Source organism: Stylophora pistillata, chromosome 1 (genome assembly GCF_964205215.1).
Source record: "Stylophora pistillata chromosome 1, jaStyPist1.2, whole genome shotgun sequence".
NCBI classification, from domain to species: Eukaryota; Metazoa; Cnidaria; class Anthozoa; order Scleractinia; family Pocilloporidae; genus Stylophora; species Stylophora pistillata.
In genome coordinates, this window is record NC_142519.1 from 39919543 (window position 1) to 39942583 (window position 23041).

The 23041-nt window shown below is 38.3% G+C and overlaps 1 protein-coding gene across 1 annotated transcript; it reads left to right on the forward strand.

Moving 5' to 3' along the window:
- Positions 1-598: 598 nt before the first annotated feature.
- On the forward strand, positions 599-21193 carry LOC148742486 (uncharacterized). Its single transcript, XM_088757269.1, has 16 exons — positions 599-690; positions 3191-3259; positions 3724-3795; positions 4622-4693; positions 5658-5729; positions 6235-6306; positions 6811-6876; positions 7970-8041; positions 8685-8756; positions 12379-12453; positions 12732-12803; positions 12990-14010; positions 15095-15176; positions 15830-15868; positions 16352-16780; positions 19120-21193. Exons 3-16 carry the CDS (start codon positions 3728-3730, stop codon positions 19257-19259), a joined length of 2352 nt encoding a protein of 783 aa, XP_088613395.1. The 5' UTR covers positions 599-690; positions 3191-3259; positions 3724-3727; the 3' UTR covers positions 19260-21193.
- Positions 21194-23041: the final 1848 nt, after the last annotated feature.

Genomic DNA, 23041 nt, shown 5'->3' on the forward strand with positions numbered 1-23041 from the left:
TTGTTATTTTCTTATAGTTCATATAAACTCCAACAGTTAGGAGAATGCAAGGAGGTAAACAGTCTGGTGTAACGAAGTTTCCAGAAATCGAGAGAAAAATTTAGAAAATTGAAATACCACATCACAATGTTTACAAGCTCAGTGTACTAGAAACTTCTCCTTATTCCAGAACATTCTGCTGAGTTCTTTTAGGGATATCTCATCATTAGCGTCTACAATGTTCTGACTGGTGAAAATGGTGTTGTAGAATTAGATATGACTTAATCGGCTGCTATAAAAAAGGCTCGAGATTATAAGATTCAGTAAGATTCTCAGAAATTTAAGATAACACTGTAAAGTTATGTCGTAGACCAATAAAGTGTTTTAAGTGGAAAACAGGAATCTCCTCTTGACTTCGTGACATCTGTGTCCGACTCAGTTGTACATAGATACCGAATTAAAATTTCTCATCATAATGGATTAATTATTCATTTTCATTAAACAGTCAACGAGAGGTCTACTTTTGTTTTCAGTCTGCGTTTTAAGTCTGCGTCAAAAGCATCAAAGGAAATAAAATAAAACCATTAATTCTTTACTAATATTATTTCCTTGTTGTCGATACAGATTTCTGAACAACAACAACTTAAAGAATTTGTCCTCTGATCAGCTACCTAAGTATTTGCACTCGGTGCGGCCAAGATTTGAAAACCTGTAAGTTTGGTAGTTTTAGATTTTCACTTCACTTTCGATGAGTAATTATGCTAACGCTAAAGGTCCATAGTGCGGTCATCAACACAACCTTTTCCAAGACGGAAGCTGATAACTTTAAACCAGTGAATGTTAAACCGCACAGAAAAATTGCACTAGTGCTGCAAGAACCATCCTTTATTAGGTAGTATTAAAATTGTTTATTTAGCGAGGTGTGTTCAAGGTCGAGCGAGTGCAAATTCAATTTAGGAAAAAAAAATATGAACAAAAACTACTACTTGACTCTAAGAAGGCGAATGAGGTCTTTCCAATATTTCCCTCATATATCGAATAGTATTATTTCAAATCCTTTTTTTTTTTTTCCAGTGTGTTTACTTCTTGAGATATGTTTTAGCTTACATTTCCTGCTACAGGAGACTATCTGCTTAAAGTGCTACTGAAACGAAATTTTCGTATCTGAAATATTTGCTCTAACCTGTAGTTTTGAATATGCTGGTCATCATGAGATAATTTTCTTTGGCCAAAAAGAAGCGAAAGATATCTTTTTTAACCGTTCAAATCAAAAATTTTACACAAAACCATGTCCGGGCCCTGGTAACGAGCCAAATGGATTGATGACGTCACTGGTTGTGTTCACTCCGATAGCGTGGTTTATTTCACTCTCTGTTTGTTTGTATTCGTGGGCGAAGGAGATGGCAGATATTGAAATTTTGTCAAGTGAATCTTCTTCTGAACGAAGCGAAGTTGTCTCCAGTAGCGAAGAGGAAGATGGTGGCGTAAAATGGGGTTGACAGGCCTACAAGACTCCCAAGCGTGTGTTTAGAGTAGCCTATTCAAAGTTTAGCCCTCACGAGTATGTCTTTGAGCGACCACCCTCTTTTGTAAGATACGAGCGGCGGATTTTTGTAAAGTTCGCTCAGTAGTGGTTGTGTTTCTATTAAATGCCAGGTTTTCATGAGAATTTGCTTTATGTGTGGCACTGAGTACGCACATCAGGGATTGCGTCTTTTTCGAATCGTTCGCCTTCGTAGATGTACAGCTATTTTTTTGACTGTCTCGATCGTTAAGTTGTCTTGATTGCTTTCAGCTTGCGCCACGCGCGCTGATTCGATCATACTACAGTTCTTAGTGTTCAGTGTTCCAGCCGTTTTAGCTCGTTTTCTTTTCTTATTTCGGTATTAAAACGACCGATTTCACGTTCATAAAAGCACATGATCGCCTTTACTGTTTCTTGCTCCGCGTTGTTAAGGATTTGCTTTATCTCATTTCTGAAATCCTCGTCTGCTCTTATTTTGGCCCTCGCCCTATATTGTAGGGATTCTGGGCATGTTCTGCTGGGCATTTGGTACAGAGGGATTTGTTCGTTATCCTCAGACTTGCCGAGTAGATCATCTTCAGTAGTGGTGTCGTATGAGGCTTCCATGTTTTCTTCATTCTCTAAATGGCATTGCTTTGGCCCGGGGCGTTTAGTAGCCCATCGGCCGTTATAATGTCTTTCAACATTTCTGTAGATGGTCAGACAAGATCGCGGTTTCGATACTAATCTTGTGGATCTCGTCAGTTGCCGATTAACTAAATAGACTCGTAGAGATTCGTTCTCGGTATCAGTCTGGAATTTTGCTCCCTATCTAGGCGAACCTCTCGCAGATAGCCAAGATGCCGATGTGGCAGCCGAGGAATAAGACGAGGATGGCATTTTGCCCGAAATCCTCTTTTTCGGCCTCCCAACATGCAAGCCACACTCCATGCTTTTACCCTTCTTTCACAGAAGTACACAACCAGTGACGTCACAGGGCTGTTTTGGCCCCGCCAAGATGGCCGTCAATTTTGATCTCAGCCGGTCAACTTGGAATGGTTAAAAATGTACTTTCCGCTATGCGTTGGCCCAAAAAAAGTACACAGCGTTTGCAAATAACGTTCAAACTCTATTATATTGCAAAAATCTCGGATATGAAAATTACGTTTCAGTAGCACTTTAACTCCTTCTGAAAACACTCCTGTGTCGTAAGACGTTACAGGTGTTTATTTTCCCCGTCTACTAGGTCTTCTATGTAATAGTTAGCAGGGGACGTTCAAGAACTCATGCAAGTCTCGCAGTTTGGACTTGAAACAGCCAATTAACCCAGAAATGTGGCCTGTAAAACAGTCACTTATATTCGAGCATTTTGTTATTGACACATGTGTACAAGTAATCGCGTCCTCTGTACGTTCAAAAAGGATTTCAAAAAGTCTTAAAAGTCATCCATGCTATCAGTTTAAGATAAGACAACAATTTTGATTTTGAAAGACAAGTTTTGATATTTTTTTGACAGTTTTAGCTGTATCAGTTATAACGCAAAGTTCAAAAGAGGATAAGTTCAAAAGTAACGGTTCAATAAAACGTTAGATGACAGACTAACTGTTGAGACATGCCTTTGAAAATACAAAGTGTGCATTGTGTGGTCTTTAAACGACTACACAGTGTGTATCTGCTGCTCCCCTAATGCCAATGAATTTTTTACAGAACCCTGGACTTCAACAAACTGGAGACTCTACCTTCTGATATATTCCGGCGTTTCAAGTTCTACGATCTGTAAGTAATTGGTCTTGATGATTAAGACAGTTGGCTGCCGCTGAATTGGATTAATTTTCAGTTTTCCCAACTTGAATGGCAATCAACAAACTGAATTTTAAAAGTGACAAGTGCTACTATTGGTAAAAATGGAGGCTTGACACCTCCGTCCCAAAAACACTCTTTCTCGTCAGCTTTCCGCTCTCAAAGAAGACGCTTTGTTCAGAAGAGATTTAAAGATCACTTCAGCAGGTTTCATCTCCATGTCCCTTCAAAATTCACCAGAACCAGAAGCGATTTCGCAATTTCACCTAAAAAACACAGAATAGATTTCTCAAAAAAATTAAATCGTCAATTCCATGATTATCGTATATTCATTAATTTATACTCAGAATTATCTTTGTTGAAGGTATACTGTAGATAGCTTTCTAAAGCTTGCCTCGCGACAGACTGAAGCTAAAAAAACTGTGCATGGTGTTTTACAGGTGGATGGGGAACAACAACATCAAAAAGCTATCTGAAGACTTGTTTGCTGGGCAGGATAAACTAAGATATTTGTGAGTGGTACTAGATTGCAATTGTTCACTCATCCATATATGAATAAAACCTGAAATGACAAACATATCAGCATGGAAACCTCATTTCAGTTCATCCACTTACAGCACCCGAATATTCTGGTGGCACATTCACCTATAAACGGTGCACCTCAATGCAAAATGCAAAAATGATCTGATCAAGAGTCGATCAGTGGACTAACGGAGGTCTAAGACAATGCATCTATCACTCGTCATTGCTAACCTTTGTTTTCTTGTGTCGTCCTGAATCGCAGGGACGATTGAAGGCAAAGAAAACAACATAAAAAAGGAGGAACTGATTTCATCCGATTTGACTTTGCTAAAGATTCCAAATCATCCCTACGGAAATAGTTCCAAGAAGGACTGGAGTTATGAGTTATTATTAATAAAAAAAAAGTTAACGCGCGCTATCATTAGTCGAAAGGAAGTATTTTATCAAGGTACAAAAAACGGTGCTCAGTGAGCTAAAGCTGTCAAGCCATCTGTCAATTTGTACAATTTCCGACCATATCCCGGACTTCTCTCAGCCTTTTTTTCGTTAATTGAATGTGAAATTTCGGAGCAAGCGAGCCACAAGAACAAATAAAAGGTTTGTGGAAATGCCAAGCGTGTAATTGACTTTACTGGAACGTGAGCAAAGACGAAAATCACCAAAGAGAAGCCAAAATGGAATGCTAGTTGTCTTTAATATTTACCTTTTCTTATGTAAACAAACTTCAATGTTACATCAAGTGGTTATCCACACCAACAGAAATCAAACGCTTTGTTTTTCTCAGTTTAGAACTATTTTATCATTGTCCCAATTTAGGCGATTGAGGGGAAATGAGCTACAAAAGCTACCGCGTGACATATTTCATGAACTGCCGGCATTGGAAAAACTGTACGTAACCATTTTTTTCCAAAAGTTTTAGAAATATCATTATCCCGTACACTACGTTTCTATGAAGATCCAGTGCAATCAAGTCTTTCAAAACCTAGCACTGGTTTATTGAGACAAATCGTCGCAAATTTGAAGTCTAATGGAAATTATTGGTAAGATTTTTACGATTAAAAGTGGATTTTGTCAATTATCACGGAATACAAAGCCGGTTAGATGACGGGTTCGCTGAGGTGGAACAGGAGAGGAGTGGAGACTAAATCTTTGCAAATTTTTAATAAAAAATAATATTTCCGAGCCTATAATTTTAAACATTGTCTTGAAAATCAAACAAAGGGGACTGTTTCCTAACACTCTCCCCACCTTTCACATAAATAAATAGAATAGATGTTGTCGTGGGCCTGTTTAGTAATAGATCACAGATGACGTCAAGATCTGATTAGAACTAAAAGAAGGCACAAGAGACGCGGACGACTGGGTCAGCGGCACTTTTCGTACATTTTGACGGTTTCTGTGATCTTTAGATGAACAAACAATAGGAAACTTGGAATCTATTTGTATAATAAGAAGTATAAAGTTGAATAAGCTAATAATGGGTTGAATCAAACATCTTTAATTTAAAATTGAGTTTGTCTGTGAACTGGGGCGCAGACAACTTTATAACATGTAGCAAGATGAAATGTTTGGTAAAGTGTTGTAAAAGAAATTTTTTCAGATAAGATGTAAATACAGTGATCTACGATGGAAAGGTCAAAGTTCACACTCCTGTCGAGACAACTTTCCCGATAAGGTTAAAATAAAGTCGTTTCACATATATTGGGAATATCACTTTTTTGTAGCAGTTAGAAACGTATTTTATGTTAAGATATTTCACAGTCCTATTTCTTCAAAATCTTCCTCTGGAACTTTGACTTTTTCTATTCTCTACCCTGTAAATCAACTCACTCTTTAATAAATTAATTGCTAGGGACTTGTCCTACAATCGGTTGCAGTCTTTGCCTCGAGGGATACTTCGCAAGAACACCAAGCTGGAAGAACTGTCAGTAAAACTGATTGTCAAATTCGAATAAAAAAGTTACAGATCCAATATAGATATCTAGTGATGGCGGTCCTAAACTAATTGAAAAGATCGCTTATCAATGCTTTGACTTGAGTCGCTATCAGATGGAATAATTGAATAAAATGTTATTTTACTTTGGATCTCAGAATATTCTCAGTTGTTCAACTAATAATCAGCTATAGTCTCAAACGAAAGGTCAATCAGTCAATTTCAGAAAAATATTTTGTTAAATGAGTCAATCTGCTGCATATTGGCAATTTCTGACCATTGTTGATGGTTTCAGGGGCATTCAAACTGTCTCTCCGGCTTTGCCCAATTTGTTAAAAAAAAAAAACACGTTCTGGTGTATAATTGGCTTGCTCATTCGGCTCAGGCTGGTTGAGCTCACGCTATAAACATTAAGGAGCGGGCCTTTGCCCATTTTCCAAATAGAAAACACGTTTTTAATTGTTAGCTTACTCTTTATCTCAATAAATACTCTAAGGGATTTATCAAACAACGAAATCCAGCGTCTGCCTGTGGATGTTTTTGGCAACCTTACTCAGATGAAAAGGCTGTAAGTGGCACTCAGTAAAGACTCTACAGCAAAGCTACCTACAATGTACGGTTTTTCATAGAGCTTTAAGTACCTCAGTGCACTATGACCATTTTAAACACAAAACGTCGCAAATTTAAATTTTGTGGCTATTGCAATAAGATCAATAAAGTAAATTGAGAAGTGATATCATGCTACAGAAAAGGCCTATGTAATCAATGGACGCGCAGATGGCATCTTTTTACTAAATTCTCAAGATCGGGATTAAACAGTTTGTATACTCAGCTAAGATGCATAAAGATTCGTAAGTCCTCAAAATAATAATAATAATAATAATAATAATAATAATAATTTATTGATTTATAGTGCACCTTTCAACATACCAGGTGATCAAAATATCCAATTAGGGGGTTATTTCGATAAAATGAAGTCTCTTTATTCGAAGAGAACTAGTAAAACTTTTTTAAGCCGATTCTCAAATGCTAATTGAGTCGCCTTCTTTTTCATTCTACATATTACTTATAGCTTTCTTTCCAGCAACAAACTTCAGCGCTTGCCAAGCTTCAAAAATATTTCCGCTATAAAAACGTTGTAAGTGATAAACGTTAGTTAAAAAAAACCTGGTTAAGTCACGTAACTTGTTTCATGAGCATTTATACAATATCAGCTTACCTTTGGACTATTTCGCTGGCGTCTTCTTATGGCATATTACAAGTTTGTTTAACGATGCTAACAGAATAAAACGCGAAAAATATACGCCCACATTGGAAACGGATGCCGTCAAATAAGTATAATCAAGGGCAAATGTGTAAGGTGATAGAACACAATGTAATACAACACATCCTAAAAATACTTTAATAGCAACCTTCCCTCGGAGCTTTGTAGCCACACTATGGTAGTGACTATGGCTGGTGATTAATGATTATCCCAGATCAAAATTTTCCGAGAATAGAAATTAACATTTTTAGCGACTATTAAAACACTTTCAATCAATCTTGAGTTAACTTGGGGTTTAAATGAAAACAATGGATTTAAAAAGTCAAGTTTTAAAGTAAAATTTTTCTGGCGGCTTTTCCGCCTGTTTCAGACAAGAGTTGCTTAAAAGCATAGAATTCTGGGTGCCGTGATTAGGAATACGAGCTTTATTCCCTCAATCCATTGCAAAAGAAAATGGGCGCGCGTCCGATCATGTATTTAAATGTTACAATAGCGTTGCGAAGGTATAAACATTGTTTAACCGACGGCCAGCATAGTTCTTTCGCTGAAGGCCTGGCATAATAGAGCTTAGTTGTCACAATGCACGCGCCAACGTTTTGGTCCGAATACATTTTTGGTGTTATTTTCAGGAAGCGTTGGAGTACACTGAAGGGAATGAAAACAGTTTGCTAGATACCAAAGTACTAGTTCACTTTCGAAGGAGGTTTGGCCAAAATAAATGCATGTTTAACACGACTGACTCTAAATGATAGCTGATGAAACAGTTTCTATAATAGGAAAGAGGTTTCGGGACAGAAGCAGTCTCGAGGTCCTTGACAAATAATGCTGGATCAAGGTTACTAATTAAAAGAATCTCCAAGTTTCGTAATCACCTGCCTGCTGCCAAAGACCATTAAAGTCAACAAATACCTCTCCCTATCTAAGACTCTATAGTTATACCGAACGCCTTGTGCATTTTATTGTTTAGATACATGCATAACAACAGCCTCGTAGCCCTGTCACCTGATCAGTTCCAAGGCCTCTCCAATCTGAGCGACCTGTAAGTAAACATTTCATGGAAACCACACCTGACAGCACAAGTAGCTAGTATTGACCATGTTAATATCTAAACATCTGTGATTGATAATCATTTGCTCGTCTAATTGCTTAGCTCTTTTTATTTACTCTTGGTTTGAGAACGTCCAGCTGAAAAAAAAAGGGAGGAGTAACTCTCGAAAGTACAGTCAGGAGCCCATCAACCTGTGTGATGAGCTCCTGGTACAGTTTATTTAATATTTTTGCAGTGGTACAGAGGGTCAGCGGGGTGAATAGACTCCCCTTTCCTCCTTCCACCAGTTTTGCTTAAAGGTTTTCTAAAAGAATCAAGGTCGTGCTCTTTGACTGGATAAACCTCAGAAAGCTCGGCAGAATTCTAAACAAGATGCCATGTCATCCAAGATAGCAACTGCTACCCCGAAGTTCTCTAGAAAAAGACAGAAAAAGAATAGAATTGGGGATGTAATAACTCTTTCTCTTACCCAAAAGGATTCAACATGTTTTCAAAATCGGAAAATTTCTGAAGTTATTTCGGGAGAAAGTATGGAAGAATCAATAGAGATGGTGGAAGTTTATGAAAATAAGTGTTTACTTCTATATTTTTTTACACTTCTGATAGTAATGATGTGTCTTCTTTGTTGTTCAAGGGCTGTTTACGAAAACAATATTGAGTACCTCCCGCGTGGAGTTTTTGAAGGCATGAGAAACATGATGTCTATGTAAGTATCTGGTTTTGAATCTTTCCTTTAATTAACGGTAGCGAGGTACCAGAAAATCAATAAGGGTCTCGGAAAGATGCAATCGTCGGAATCGTAGGAATTTCCGTTATCTGAAATGAATTCGGCTCAAGAAAATCAAGAGGCTCGCAAAGGTCCACACCAAAAACGTGGACGATCCTCCACCCCTGAGGACTGGTCATACTGTATGAATAAAACCATTTGTGATTGGAAGACGAAGTATTTACGAAGCAGAGGTGAAATCCGGCTGAATAAGAGATCTTTTAAAGTGCTAGAAAGAACCACCAGAAGACAAAGCACACACACACCAGGTCTTTTAACCACAAAAACCAAGGTCCTGCCAAGGTGGTCCTCCCAGATTCAAACTCTAAGTGTTCAAAGACACATACCATGCAAACCACACGAGGAAGACATGAGGCAATACTCATGGGGATATTCAAATCAAGCGGATAGTCATGGATCAACGTTTGTGAATATATGAAAGTCATATATTTGAACTGTGGTTAAAGAACGAGTACGAGAGCGATCTTCGCAGCAGCGAACACTAGGTGAGAGAAGATGTTACCAGAAATCAGAAAAATTCACAAATCAACGGCAACAGTCAAAATATCGAATTGGCTCATATTCTAGTATTAGGTAGGCCTATAGATAAAACAAACCAAGACTTATATAGTTTGTTGAAAAATTCTTTTGTTTTCGAGAAAATTAATAAAACTCAATTGGCGCATAATTAGCGTCGTTCGAAGATAAAATTTAGCCCAGTTTTGGAGGCCTTGCTTCTACTCGTAAAAGCAGTGAAAAATTTACTTATTCACAGACTATTAGGACAATGTCTCCCCTAAGTTTTCACAAAAAAAGTAGAATCACCATTTCAATGTGAAATAAAATACAGATTTTTCTATTTACTTAAGTGCAGTGTGAAAAGTGGGGTAGCTTCAAAAAACTATTTTTATATGTGTTAGGTGAACTAAACGTTTAATATTTGAAACAAGAGAAGTAGAAATGATAAACTTACCGTTTGTAGAGTTGTTTTTCTGGGGTTTTTGTGCTGCTATGCATACGAGGGCTTTTTAAATTCATAGAAATTTCGCTCTTAGGCGAAATCGGCGACATAAAAGATGACACTGACTTTGTTTATCATTTGCAGTCATGATCAGTGGTAATAATGAATACTTGAATGATATAAATAACGTCTTCAAAGTACTTGCAATAAAGAAGAGGCTGTTTTTGTTTTCTCCGAAAGCATTCGTTTTGTAGAAATGAGTGGACATGGTTTTCACTGCGTGACTTGTGTGTCACGCAATTGTCAGATCTATATTCCTATTACGCAAGGGGTTTGAAATTTCTTAAATCGAAAAGTTGCAGGAAATTTTTTATCTGAAATCCAAATAGGAGGAATGAGATATGAGAAGGCGTCTTCGCTTTTTGCCTGGAAATATTGACTGGCACTTTGCATTTGTTATTTTCCCCTCGACTCCACCCAAGACCAAGTCTTGAGCGATGAATTGGGCATATTGTTTATGTATCAGCATCGTTGGGTCATTGTAAAACAGCTGCTGGACTCAATATCAAGTCATACTCGGTGAACACACCAGTGAATGAAAAATGAGCCAAATGGCCTGCTATTTCCTTGTCACACGACAGTAAAGGTACTATTCGCCTAGCCCCTTTTCTGTCTTTTGGATTGTAGCCACAATCATCCACAGCAAGAGATTCAAATGAACAAAAAATTTCCATTCAAAATATTTAAACTCAGTTGTTTACTTGTTACGCACTAAGTTTATCAGATGTTATTATATGGCTGTGTCTCACAAGGACTGGGAACTACCGAATTCACGAATTTGATTGGCTGAAATCAATATTGAAAGCGGTCTAGATTTTCCCATCTAGATCGGCATCTGGCCGGTCTAAAAATAAAAGGTACAAAGGTACAAAGCATATAAAAAATTGGCATATGAGACAAAGTCATATAATAAACATCTTATTAAGCGAGCTAGGTCGGTCTGTATGGGAGAATCTTGACCTCGGTCGATGGTGCAGACCTCACTGGGTTCGGTCTGTACTGGCGACCTCGGTCAAGATTCTCCCATACAGTTCTCCCGCTCGGTTAATAAGAACTAAAAATGAACTGTGACGTTACGTGTTATTGCTAATTGCCTATAAGTAGTAACAAGTTTAAAAAAATATGAATTTTTATCCGAACACAAAACCTCTCATTCCTTCTATTTGGATTTCACACAAAAAATCTCTTGCAACTTTTCGATTTAAGAAATTTAAAACCACCTGCGTAATAGGAATATAGATCTGACAATTGCGTGACATAAGTCACGCAGTGACAACCATTGTCCACTCATTTCTACAAAATAAATGCTCTCGGAGAGAACAAAAACAACTTCTCTCATAGTGCAAGTACTTTGAGTACGATATTTATATCATTCCGAGCCTTCATTATCCCCACTGACTGCAAATGATAAACAAAGTCTGTCTGTTCTTCTATGTCGTCGACTTCGCCGAAGATCGAAATTTCTATAAATTTAAAGCCCTCGTATGCATAGCAGCCCAAAATCCCCAGAAAAATAACTCTACAAACGGTGAGTTTATCATTTCTACTTCTCTTGTTTCAAATATTAAACTTTTATTTCACTTAGCACATATAAAAATAATTTTTTGAAGCTACCCTACCTTTCACACGGCCCTTGAGTAAATAGATAGAAAAATCCGTATTTTATCTCAAATTTAAATATTGATTCTACTTTTTGTGAAAACATAGGTGAGACATTGTTCTAAGAGTCTCTGGAATAAGTAAGTTTTTCACTGCTTTTACTGGTACAAACAAGGCCTCCAAAAATGAGCTAAATTCGACCTTAGAACGACGCTAATTGTGCGTAAATTGAGTTTTATGAATTTTCTCTAGAACAAAGAATTTTTCAACAAACTATATATGTCTTGGTAATTTGGTAACATCAACTAAGTAGAAATTGTAAATTGGCCATTGTAAAGAGTTAAAAAGCTGACGTTTCGAGCGTTGGCCCTTCGTTAGCCCTTACCCCTTTATATATGTCTTGGTTTGTTTTACCTATAGGCCTACCTAACACTAGAATATCAGCCAATTCGATTTTTTGACTGTTGTCTGTGAATGTTTGACTCTTCGTCACAACCTCTGTTACACAGTAGTGAAAGTGACGACTTAAAAAAAACTTAGGCCTATACTGGATTCCAACTCATGACCTCTGGGATACCGGACTGCACTGGTTAGCTGACATCGCAATGGTCACGGGTTCGAATCCCGTACATGCCTGAATTTTTTTCAGGCTTCATCTTCCCTATTGCTTGTGTACTGTTCGTCACAGCGAAGATAGCTCTGATACTCAGTGATGGATAAGTTACAATTTAAATGCGACTTGCGTAAAAAATTATCTATGGAAAAGTTTCCGTAATTTGAACGTAATTTTAAGTTGATCATCGAGCAATAATTGCACAGTGAAGGTCATGAAAATACTTTCGTGATATTATTGTACGACTTCATGGCCTCATGCACAATGAGGCTCTCTTCAATGCTTGTTAATTGACGCTTCACCCTTTTAATTACTTTATCGTTCTGCAGGAGCTTTTATTCCAATAAGATCCGCGCAGTGACCAACGAACAATTCAAAGATGTCGCCCCAACTATTCGATTCTTGTGAGTTTGACTAAACTGATAATATTTCAGGTGTGTTCAAACTACACGAAGAGTTTGTTCCAAGTTCACAGGAGACAGAGACTGTCAGACTGAGTGCAACTTGCACGTGCTGAAAATTCTCGGATTAGCGCCCGTGGGTGTAAGATTTCTAACGGAAAAAAGGAAAAGAGAGAGCCAAAAAACTGCAAGTGGTTTAAACGTAGGGTAATGATATTGACGTTATCATGAAATAGAGGGAAAAGTTTAACTGAATTACCTGAGTTTCCTTTAATTTGCAGGTACTTCCATTACAACGAAATGCGAGAACTCCCAGAAGAATTTTTTTCCAACATGAAGAATCTAATAACTGCGTAAGTGGAATATTCACGATGGTAGAAGTGGAACAATTGAAAATGTTCACTTGTCTGAAGACGATTATGCTACTCATAGAATGTTACAACCACTCATTCATTTTCCTACCAGTTCAGATCCTGTGAAGAACGAGATTTCCGCTTTTTCTCTCTGTTATTCATTTCAACTCTTTTTATGAACCGTAGGACTGTGGACACCAACCTGATGTGTTGCCATTTGACGAAGGAGGACGCAGATTGTGACTTTGCTTATGTCGACAGCTTTGCAAGTTGTGAAACGATGTTCAGAGATCGAGCTCCCAGGATTTGTCTCTGGGTGGTTGGAATTATATCGTTGGCTGGTGCTGTGTTTGTGGTCGTGTGGCGGTTGGTGTTTAAGGAAACAAAGAAAAAAAACAAAATACAGTCCATCATGTTGATACATTTGGCCGGGTCTGATGGACTGATGGGTGTCTACCTAATCGTTATAGGTGTGATGGATGCCATTTGGGCAGGGCAGTATTACTTGCACGACTATTACTGGCGTTCAAGTTTGCCATGTCAGATAACAGGTGCCATTGCCGTGTTGTCAAGTGAGGTGTCTGTAATGACGATTTGTTTGGTATCCGCCGACCGCGTTAAGAATATTCTGTTCCCCTATCGTGGAAAGTCCCTCACAATTAAGGTTACGCACCTTTTTTCCCTCTGTATCTGGATTGTTGGTGGCATAATTGCATTTATTCCCACGGTGGGTATCGACTACTTTGGTAGTCGCCAAAAGGGTCACCACTTTTATGGCCGATCAGTTGTATGTCTTCCATTGCAGCTTTCCGCTGATAAGCCCTCAGGCTGGGAATACTCTGTCGCCATGTTTGTTGGTGTAAACTTTACTCTTGTGTTCTTCGTCATTGTGGCCTATTCCATGATTATCTACAAGTCATGCACATCAAACAGGCGCCTGGCTCAGCAAGGAACCGAAATAGAGAGAAAAATGAAAGCCAAGAAAAGGGCAGCCGACCTGAGGAGGGAGGCCTCGCTCGCCAAAAGAGTGTTCTTCATCGTTCTTACCGACTGTGTCTGCTGGCTGCCTATCGTGGTGATTGGAATGAGGTCTCTCTTGGAAAAATCCTTCCGTACACCTGGTGACCTGGCAGTTTGGATCGCAGTCTTTGTTCTGCCGGTTAACTCTGCCATCAATCCCATTCTTTACACTTTATCAACAAAACAGGTAATAATTCGCAACCTTCATATCGTTGCTTCAACTTCTTTCTGGTGATAGATAAGCTGACATTTAAAGGATACTTCCATAAATATCTGTTCTATGCCGTGAGGAACGCAAAATGAATCAGTTTAAGCGAAAACACTTCGTTCAGCACGAAGAAAATCTGGGGTATTTGATATTTGAATATTTTCGGATTGTACTCGACCTTCCAAAAGAAAAAAACTTCCCGTACAAAAACCCTCGCAAAAGACGAACGCCACATAAATTTATTACCTCTTAACGATAAACATCTCAAAATAATGAAACAATAGTCCACCGACGCGAAATTTAAATCAAAACTTTTCCTTTGGGAATATCTCAATAGGTGGAATCTGTACATAATGGGAGCTTTGAGGAATTTTTTTCTCCTTTGAAAAGAGAGCATTTTACTGTTCGAATCAGCGACTTAAGCCGATTTGTGAAGCGACCAAGTTGCGAAATACTATACCCTGAGTTATTTAAAAGAATAATGGAACGAGAGAACTGAGAACGGTAGAACGGTGGATCGGCGAAATTGCGGAATATGTTAGAACGCGGAGGGACCGAATACTTTTTTGCATAAAAAAAAAAATAAAAAGAGTAAAAGAAAATGGAATAGCAATAAATAGGAAAATTATCTATGATTTACAGGCGAATAAAAGGAAGCATAGGTATTTAATGTTAAAGCCCAAAGGATTGGAAACCACGAGTCATTAGAGCTAGCCCCTTAAATCATTATTATTATATCAGCATTATTAGCATTATTATTACTATTGTTAATACGATTATTTCTTACCATTTTATTACTAGTTGAATGTCAATTAGACAATATATTCTAGAATCATCTTTCTCCTCTGGATCAGGCTACTCAGTCATAAATATGTGGGATGCGGTTTAGTATGTAAGACAAATATTTTGCAGCTCTACATGCGAGCGTCATTTCTCCAACCTCTAGTTTTTTTGTTTGTTTGTTTGTTTTTTTTTTTCTATGCTATAAAACTTGTGCTTCACCGTAAGTAGCCATATACAGTCTTTGACTGTCCATTATTTGTTCTTGGTGGCTTGCATATAGGTACGACGAGTTCTGAGTCCTAAATTCCAACAGTTCTTGGGCTATTTGATGGAAAAATGTGGACGAAATCAAAACACTGAAGGTAAGATTATCGAGAACCATTGGAAAATAAGGACTATCATTTTGTTGTGTATTAAAAACGCGGTTTCTCAAAACAAACCTGCTCAACTGAAGTTTCCGTCAAAATATAATTAAGGTTGACATTAGGTCAAGTAATGTTTTGTACAGCCTCTGACTGCCGAACAACCATAGGTAGGGGAAATTCATTTCTTATTTTAGGCAACGTCCAGAGACAACATTTACCGGTCAATTTCAATTGGTCTGATTTTCCTCGGTTAAAGGTAGTACTGGAAAGAACTGCTTTCGGTTACAAGGTCTTTCCACGACCGACGCTTCGACAACCTGAAGGGATTCAAAGTCATCAGCAGAGTCCTGTTAGGGTTTCCATTTTTAAGAGTGGTCCTCTGTGATGTCAGCTTTAATTGATTTTTAATTAGTACTTGACGTGCAATTTTGTTTCACTAAATTTCATTAGTTCTTGAGATCTGATTAAGTGTTTTTGCCACGCGATAACCTTCTGGCGACTGCACTTCTGCATGATTACCTTAAAAAAAAACTATCTTTGGTGACGCTGATTATTGCTTCTCGATACACCTATCAGCTGACTTATTTTACAGTCATGAAAGTAAATGCCATTTGAAAATCAATGATTAATGCCATAACTGTTTTCCAAAGGCCAAGAGGAGGGCATGGAAATGAGAGTCATCGAAGAAGGTACGAAACTTTTACTCAGCTCAAGTAAGCATGAGGGAAAGTTGCTCGATCGAGGCGTAAACAGAGGTTCTGCCTTAAGTGTCAGTGAGAAAGTGAAAAAATCGTGCCTTATCAACCGACTACCCCTTGGATCGGAGGCCGGGATGGGCGAGGAGAAAAAACATTTAAATTGACAGGAAATTAAATCCAGTTATTAGCCGTCAGCCTCATTTAAACGCCAGAGTTATCCAGTAAAATTTAAAACAAACGCCGCTGATGTTTAATGGATAAACTACGTTATCAACAGTGCTAAATTACTCTTTTTCTTGAAAGAACTGCGACCAGCGTTGTTGTTCCAATTAAGACTGTTAAAAAAAAATACACAAGATTACTAAAATGTTATGACGCACCCTATGATGGTAACTGATATACTGTGATTGGGTACCATAGGAAGTAGCACTTGTAGCACAGAGCACTTTTTCCTTATAACTTTTTTGTTTCCAGTTCAAATCCATCGAGACGCAGAGAGTGATGACAGCGATGACACTGATGACGAATCAAAAGATCAAAGTGCGCATGTGCAGAACGCAGAGCAGACCGATCACGAAGAGCCTGAAGAGAGAGATGAGACTGAACAGGATGAAGAACCGGAGGAAGGCCACGAAGACCCATCAGAGCAGAGAGACGAACCTGAAAAACGAGAAAAAGAATCTGAACAACAACATGAGGATGACATGGAGGATGAGCCTCAAGAACAAGAAGAATCGGAAAACAAGTGCAAAGAATCCAGAGGGAAAGATGAAGATAAAATTGAAGATGAGCCTGACAAAAAAGAAGAAGAACTAAAGAGGGATTTGGAAGAATCTGAAGAGCAAGATGAAAATAATATGGACGATGAAGCTGGAGAAGACGAACAGTTTATTATGAATAAGGGTATGTTTACCAACCCCCTGCTTCCTCTAAAAAAAAACAACTTTGACATATTCAAAAGGTTTTTTTTTCCATCAATTCTTGGGTTTCAAGTGACGTCACAAGCTTTGCTGAAGTTAGTATCCGCCATGTTGGTGTCCCTCGGGTGTCAAATTTAAGCATAATTAGTCGATTTCTATATTGAAGCCCTCTCTCTTATCGCCGTATTATTTCGCCAACTACATGAATATCCAGAAAGAAAAAAAGCGATAAAAGTATCTGGCATTCATCTTAAGGTATCCCAGTGCTCTCTGAGTATGCCGAAAGCTTAGAGAGTTGGAAGGAAAGATGTTTACAAAAGATCTCGGTCATCGCGGTTGACCCTGCAAGCGTGACAGCCGAGAAGTTCAGTCCAAAATGCTTGCCTCTTGTGGAAGTGTCGGATTTGCTGAGTTACCTCGTTCTTGAGACCAGCTTCTACACCAAGAAGCAGTTCAAGGCGTTCAAGATTCTAGAGGCGTTTAATCAAATGGTGTCGGGATTTGTAACCTCAGTTGTTGGCAAAGTAATCGCCGGCAAGTATGTCGTGAGAGCACGAGTTTGGCATTCACAGCATATGAATGATCCTTTTGTGAACATTTGGGTCATTTCCGAAAACAATGGGACTATTTTGTCAGCCCATTGCTTTGGATGCAAAGCTGGACTGGCTGAGTCATGCTCACATATCGCGAGTGTTTTATTTTATATTAGAGCAACTACTCGAATTCATGGCAAGCTCGCTGGGTGTCACGAAAACTCAGACACCGAAAACTCAGATCCCTCGAAGTGTTCTCCAAGCTTCCAAAGTGCTCCATAATTCGATAGTGCATAGCATAAAGCATGAAACAATTGTTTTATAACATAACCGGTGGAATAATGCAACAAATCCGACGCGAAAGACGGACAACAATATCAAGAGTTATTCTTCAGTGAAGGGAATCGTGACGGCGCTGATGCCGAGTCTTCTTTCCCGTTGTTTTTCTCTTTCTGCCTCATTTAAGAACTCTAGCCTAAGGGTCGCAAAATTGTCTTCGTTTTGGGACTGGTGGGCCGAGTCTCTGTTTGTATCCATTATTATCGCGAAATATTTAAGAATTTTAACAGAGCGACAACAAGGATCTGTGCGACGAAGTACAAAAAAGTAAACAAATGTCCCTTTCGGCTCGTCAACATCACGCCACATTTTAATACTTTGGTGTTGGAGCGAGCGCATTTGATCCAGTTAACTGTGAATGAAAAGCCCAAAATTAACGGGAAAAATGGAGGAAATCTAAGCAAAATGAAGTCTTGTGTCACTCTAAAATGTTTTAATGCTCAACCATCGGACGATTTTGCGAAACGTGCAACTTGCGGCCTTGTTTTTGCTGCTTCAGTTGGATCAAGACCCAAAACGTCAAAATACACGCGGCATTACCAGGAGTGATCATGAGTCGAGTTTATCTCTTGAATTTTCGAGGGGTCTGAGTTTTCGGGGTCTGAGGTCTGAGTTTTCGGGGTGTGAGTTTTCGTGACACCCCAAGCTTGCTTGCACTCAGGTAAAATGCTCATGGATTTTGCCGACATATGTCAATGAAGTGCCGTATGCGAGGGCTAAAGACATCGATTTCTCATCGGCTAAGAAGCTCAAAGAAAAGCTCGACCAAAAAATCGAGGATCTACAACAGCCGCAAGCCTCGAACCATACAACAACTTCTAGTTCCTCCCGTTCTTCCCCTTGATTTGTAATGATCTTAGGTATAGCGCATTAAATCATATATCCAATGAATTTTGCGCCATAGAAATAATAAAATTATTAAATTATTATACGAAAAAATCCTTAGTCTTTATGCTTTCCACTTTTGCTCGAACAGCCAACAACAATACATAAAACCATCCCCTCTTTCTCACATGAACTCTTCGTTAGATACGGTTTGTTTACGCTCGAGGGACACCAAGATGGCGGATAGTAACCGTTGCTAAGGTATTGGTCACGTGGGTCCCAAGGATTTGGAGGACTAATGACGAACATCAGCTCCTCATTAATCACTACACAAATTGTTAGCTTCTACAATTTTTAACCCTTCCCACCCAGCTTAGCAACATTCAGCGGTTTATTCCAATTGTGAGAGAAATTTTCGCTCATTGGAAAGCCTTTGTGCGGTTTTCTTTTTCTGCAAAGCGAAGGTGTTCTCGGGAAGCACTTTTGCGAGTTTGCGTTGAACTTCGGTGCCCCACTCTATATAAAAATCTCGCTATGAATTAGTCTGAGCAGAGCGTAAGGGTTTCATACATGGAACTTTACTAAATTTCTTCTTTCATCCTTGTGTCCTGTTATTATGCAACAGATAAACACCAAGCAGATGACAATCGCCCAGCAGCCTCAGGGCGAGAGTCTCCAAGAGCACCGCTGGCCACGTTTGACGATGACAGCGATCTTGATCACTTTTACGAAGCGCTGGATGGTCTAAAAGAAACGAGTGTGTAATCAACAACACTATTCTCAGATGAGTGCATTCTTTGTGGAGCAATTTTACTTCGAAATCGATGAAGTAGTTATCAAGGAACCTGCAGTAGTTTTCGTAATGTTGTCAAAATACAAGCTTGTTGTTTTAAGTGCCCGTGTTACGCTAAATAATATACCGTAGTTAAATATTCGTTTAGCTAAATGTAATGAAAATGGGTCATTTGAGAGGATTACCTGCTAGGGATACTTGTTTAGGCGTCAATGAGTTGCCTAGCTTGAGTTTGGGCTATATATGTAGCACTTCATACATGTACTATTACAGATCAAAAGCATGTTGATTTCCTTCAGCCATAGTCTATTAACTATGCTTCAGCAGTAAGAAAGCTTTGAACTGTTAAAACTAAATTATTTTAGAAGCCCATCTCTGTCCTTTGTAATAACATTTAAGATTATTCTTTATCAATGAGAGTGAGCTTTAAAATAAACAAACAGTGTTTCCTGGCCCTTTTTGGAGTGAATGCCGTAAAGTTACCAACTCAAGACGTCATTCCAAAAGACTGGCGGATACAGTTACCCTACGCATTAATCTCTACGGGCTTTTTCTTGATAAATAGATAACCTTTGAGTAGTCTTTTATACAATTCTTTCAGATGTAGATTGAATTTTAGTTCAGCTAGTGTCAGGTGCAGAAAAAGTGGCAGCATGTGAAGGTGTTTATATATAGGGTCTGATCAGAACAGGAGGCAAAGTATAGGCTGATAGAGAAAAGATTGTCACGCCCTACTTACTTGTCATTTGTTAAAACTGGTAAGATTTTAAGTACATGGCTGTGTTGTATGGCAATGTTAAGCCATACATGGTATTTATTCAATCTAACACTGATATCAATATCTTATACTTATGATTTGTTCAATTCAACCTAAACATGCAAGACATTCAGTAGATGGTTGTGTTGCATGACAATGCTAAGCCATGAATCATAATTATTTAATTTATATCAGTTATCACATATTGTTTTCTTACTTATGATTTGTTTAAGGCAATGTTAACATCTTATTATATATTCTGTAGATGGCTGTTGTATAGCAATGATAAGCCATAATTTGCATTTATTCAATTTGAAGTTACCGGTACCTTCAATATCTTTTCCATTGTAAGCATTCAGTAGCAGGCTGTGTTGTATAGTAACGCTAAGCCATGAATCATATTTACTCAACCTGAAGTTATCTTACTCATGATTTTGACATTACAGTGGTTACATCTGATATGTTTAGTAGATGGCTATGTTGTATTACAATGCTTAAAGCCATGAATCATAAATGTTCCATCTGAATTTACTAAATTTATTTAAATTTATTAAATTTTCCTCCTGAATTTACTGAATTTACATCTGAATGATATCTTACTCATGATTTTGTTTCATCACAATCATGGTAACTTCCACCATATTTAATAGATGGTTGCATAATTTAACAATTCTAGGCCCTGAGTCATATTTATCCAATTTCAAGTTGCTTTTGATATCTTACTCATGATTTGCTCAAAACAAAAAAAGCTAGATCTTAAGTAATTAGTAGATGGCCGCATTGCTTAACAGTGTTATGCCATAATTTTATTTACCCCACGGCACACACGTACCAAGTACTCAGGTCAGATGATGCATGTGTATCTGGCTCACTTATTTATTCATTTGGATTTTTTGCTCTTTCTACTTCTAAGTAAATTATGCAGAAGCTTGTACAAATTGAAAGAAAAAAGGTGTTGCTGAATTAATGCAGAAAGACAGGAAGATGAACATCAACTGAGTGATATGTATCAGTCAAATCTGTGTTGGCAAACTGTCAACTAGCTAGTGAAGTCATTGTATATTGTCAAGCATATCTGCTTAAATAAATAAAATAAAATAAAAAGTTGTGGTTTATTGTAGATAACTATCCATTAACCCATTGACCCCTAAGAATGACTAGCATCAAATTTCTCCTCACAATCACTCCTAAATCAAACAGTAACGTCACCAGAATAAAAGAAATCATCACCAAATTAAGAAGCTCTGAAATGTTAACAAATTCTCCTTTTCAGTTCCCTAAAAAAATGTATGACAGTACATCGAGAATATGCATACTGAAGTTAGATGTACATCTATCAGCTTAAAGGTCATGAGTGAATTTTGTTTAATGAAAACTTCCAGTGCATCAACAAACTGCCGTAATAATCACAGATTATTCAAGGGCTGCTTGCAGCCTGTAGTATAACTAACAATTATTCTATGAGCGCGCGTTGGATATCAGATGATAGATAGCCAACGAGATGCGTAGCGCCGAGTTAGCTATAATCATCTCATATCCAACAAGCGCAAGGGGAATAACTGTTTTATTAAAAATGGTAAATTCAATTATTAAATTTTATTAAATTTTTTAGCTCCCTTCTAATTTTAAGCTGAATTGTACGCTTACCATATTTGTAGATTATGGTGTATTGGCTCATATACCATAATGGCTAAAACAATAAAAAGTCTTGAATTGCATTATCCAATGACTCAGTTTTTAATAATGTGGATTATACGAAGATAAAGGAGACGACATTTAACAGTGTTACCAACTTGTATTCGCTCCTAACAGCGGCTTTACAGCAAATAAAACAAAACAAATATATCAATAGGCCAGCGGCAATCCTCCATATACGGTCAGTGGTCCCTCTGTTCGGCGCCATTTTTAATGAGCGGATGTGCAAGATAATGAACAAACAAACAACAACAAAACGAGTCCAAATTGAGGCGGGAGGGAGGGAAATTTTATATGTCGTCTCCTTTATCTTCGTCTAATCCACATGATACTACAGGCTGCAAGCAGCCATTGCATAATGTGATTATACTTCAGAACAGTCGCCTCCATATAATAGTGTCTGTTTAAAGGCTCTGTTATGACTCATTTTGAAGATCCTAGTACAGCTCGGCCCGCTTGAGCATCAAAGCTTGGGCGGTAATAGAACTTGTTAAAGGTCGAAGGACCTGACCAATCTGCCAGAGTCAAAATTTGAGGTAAAGATATACCTGCTTCAATTGCAGCAGTGACTGCCGCACTCCGTGATGAGTGGGCTTTGAATATAGAAGTATCAACTTTAGCCGCACCTAAAGTTTCTTTCATCCAACGAGCAAGGGTGGAAGATGACACTGGTCTGTAAGAGCGGATTTAAGAGACAAATTACTTGCATGTTTGAGACGCTTGCATCAGAAGCATTGGGCCGAAAGGCTTCTGTGCGTTTCTCATATTCTCGTAGACATTCAATAGGGCACAATCTAGCATTAGGAGGTAAACTGGCATGAAATGAAGTTTTAGCAGGATTTCCAATACATGATTTTTTTGTTAATTGAGGGAGAGTAAAAGAAACCCCTTCAGGGTAAAAACGTCTGAATATGAGGTCATGTGCAGCCAATTCAGACCCTTGTTCAGCAGATGTGAGGGCCAGCAGGACCACTAGTTTCTCAGAAAGTTGTTTCAATGACAATTCTGAATCATCACCAAGGCCTTCTAAGTAGCTAGTGACCTGATGAACCTTCCATGTTTGAGTGTATCGTGGAAGGGGAGGTCTCTTGTCGAATATACCCTTCATAACTTGACAAGCCAATGGATGTTCGCCAACCCTCAGAGAATCAGTGGTTAGGTGGGTCATGAATATTGCTGAACGATAGACATTAATTGATCGGTATGCTTTGCCCGAGTTCAATTCTCTTGTAAGGAAATCTAAAACTGCTGATAAAGGGGTTGAAATGGGATTAATCTGTTGTTGATTACACCAGCTAGCCC

Coding starts and splice junctions, on each gene's coding strand:
- LOC148742486 (XM_088757269.1), top strand. CDS start 3,728: ATGGGGAACAACAACATCAAAAAGCTATCTGAAGACTTGTTTGCTGGG. Junction 6,307..6,810: donor CTTACTCAGATGAAAAGGCT/GTAAGTGGCACT, acceptor TATTACTTATAG/CTTTCTTTCCAGCAACAAAC. Junction 15,177..15,829: donor ACGAAATCAAAACACTGAAG/GTAAGATTATCG, acceptor TGTTTTCCAAAG/GCCAAGAGGAGGGCATGGAA.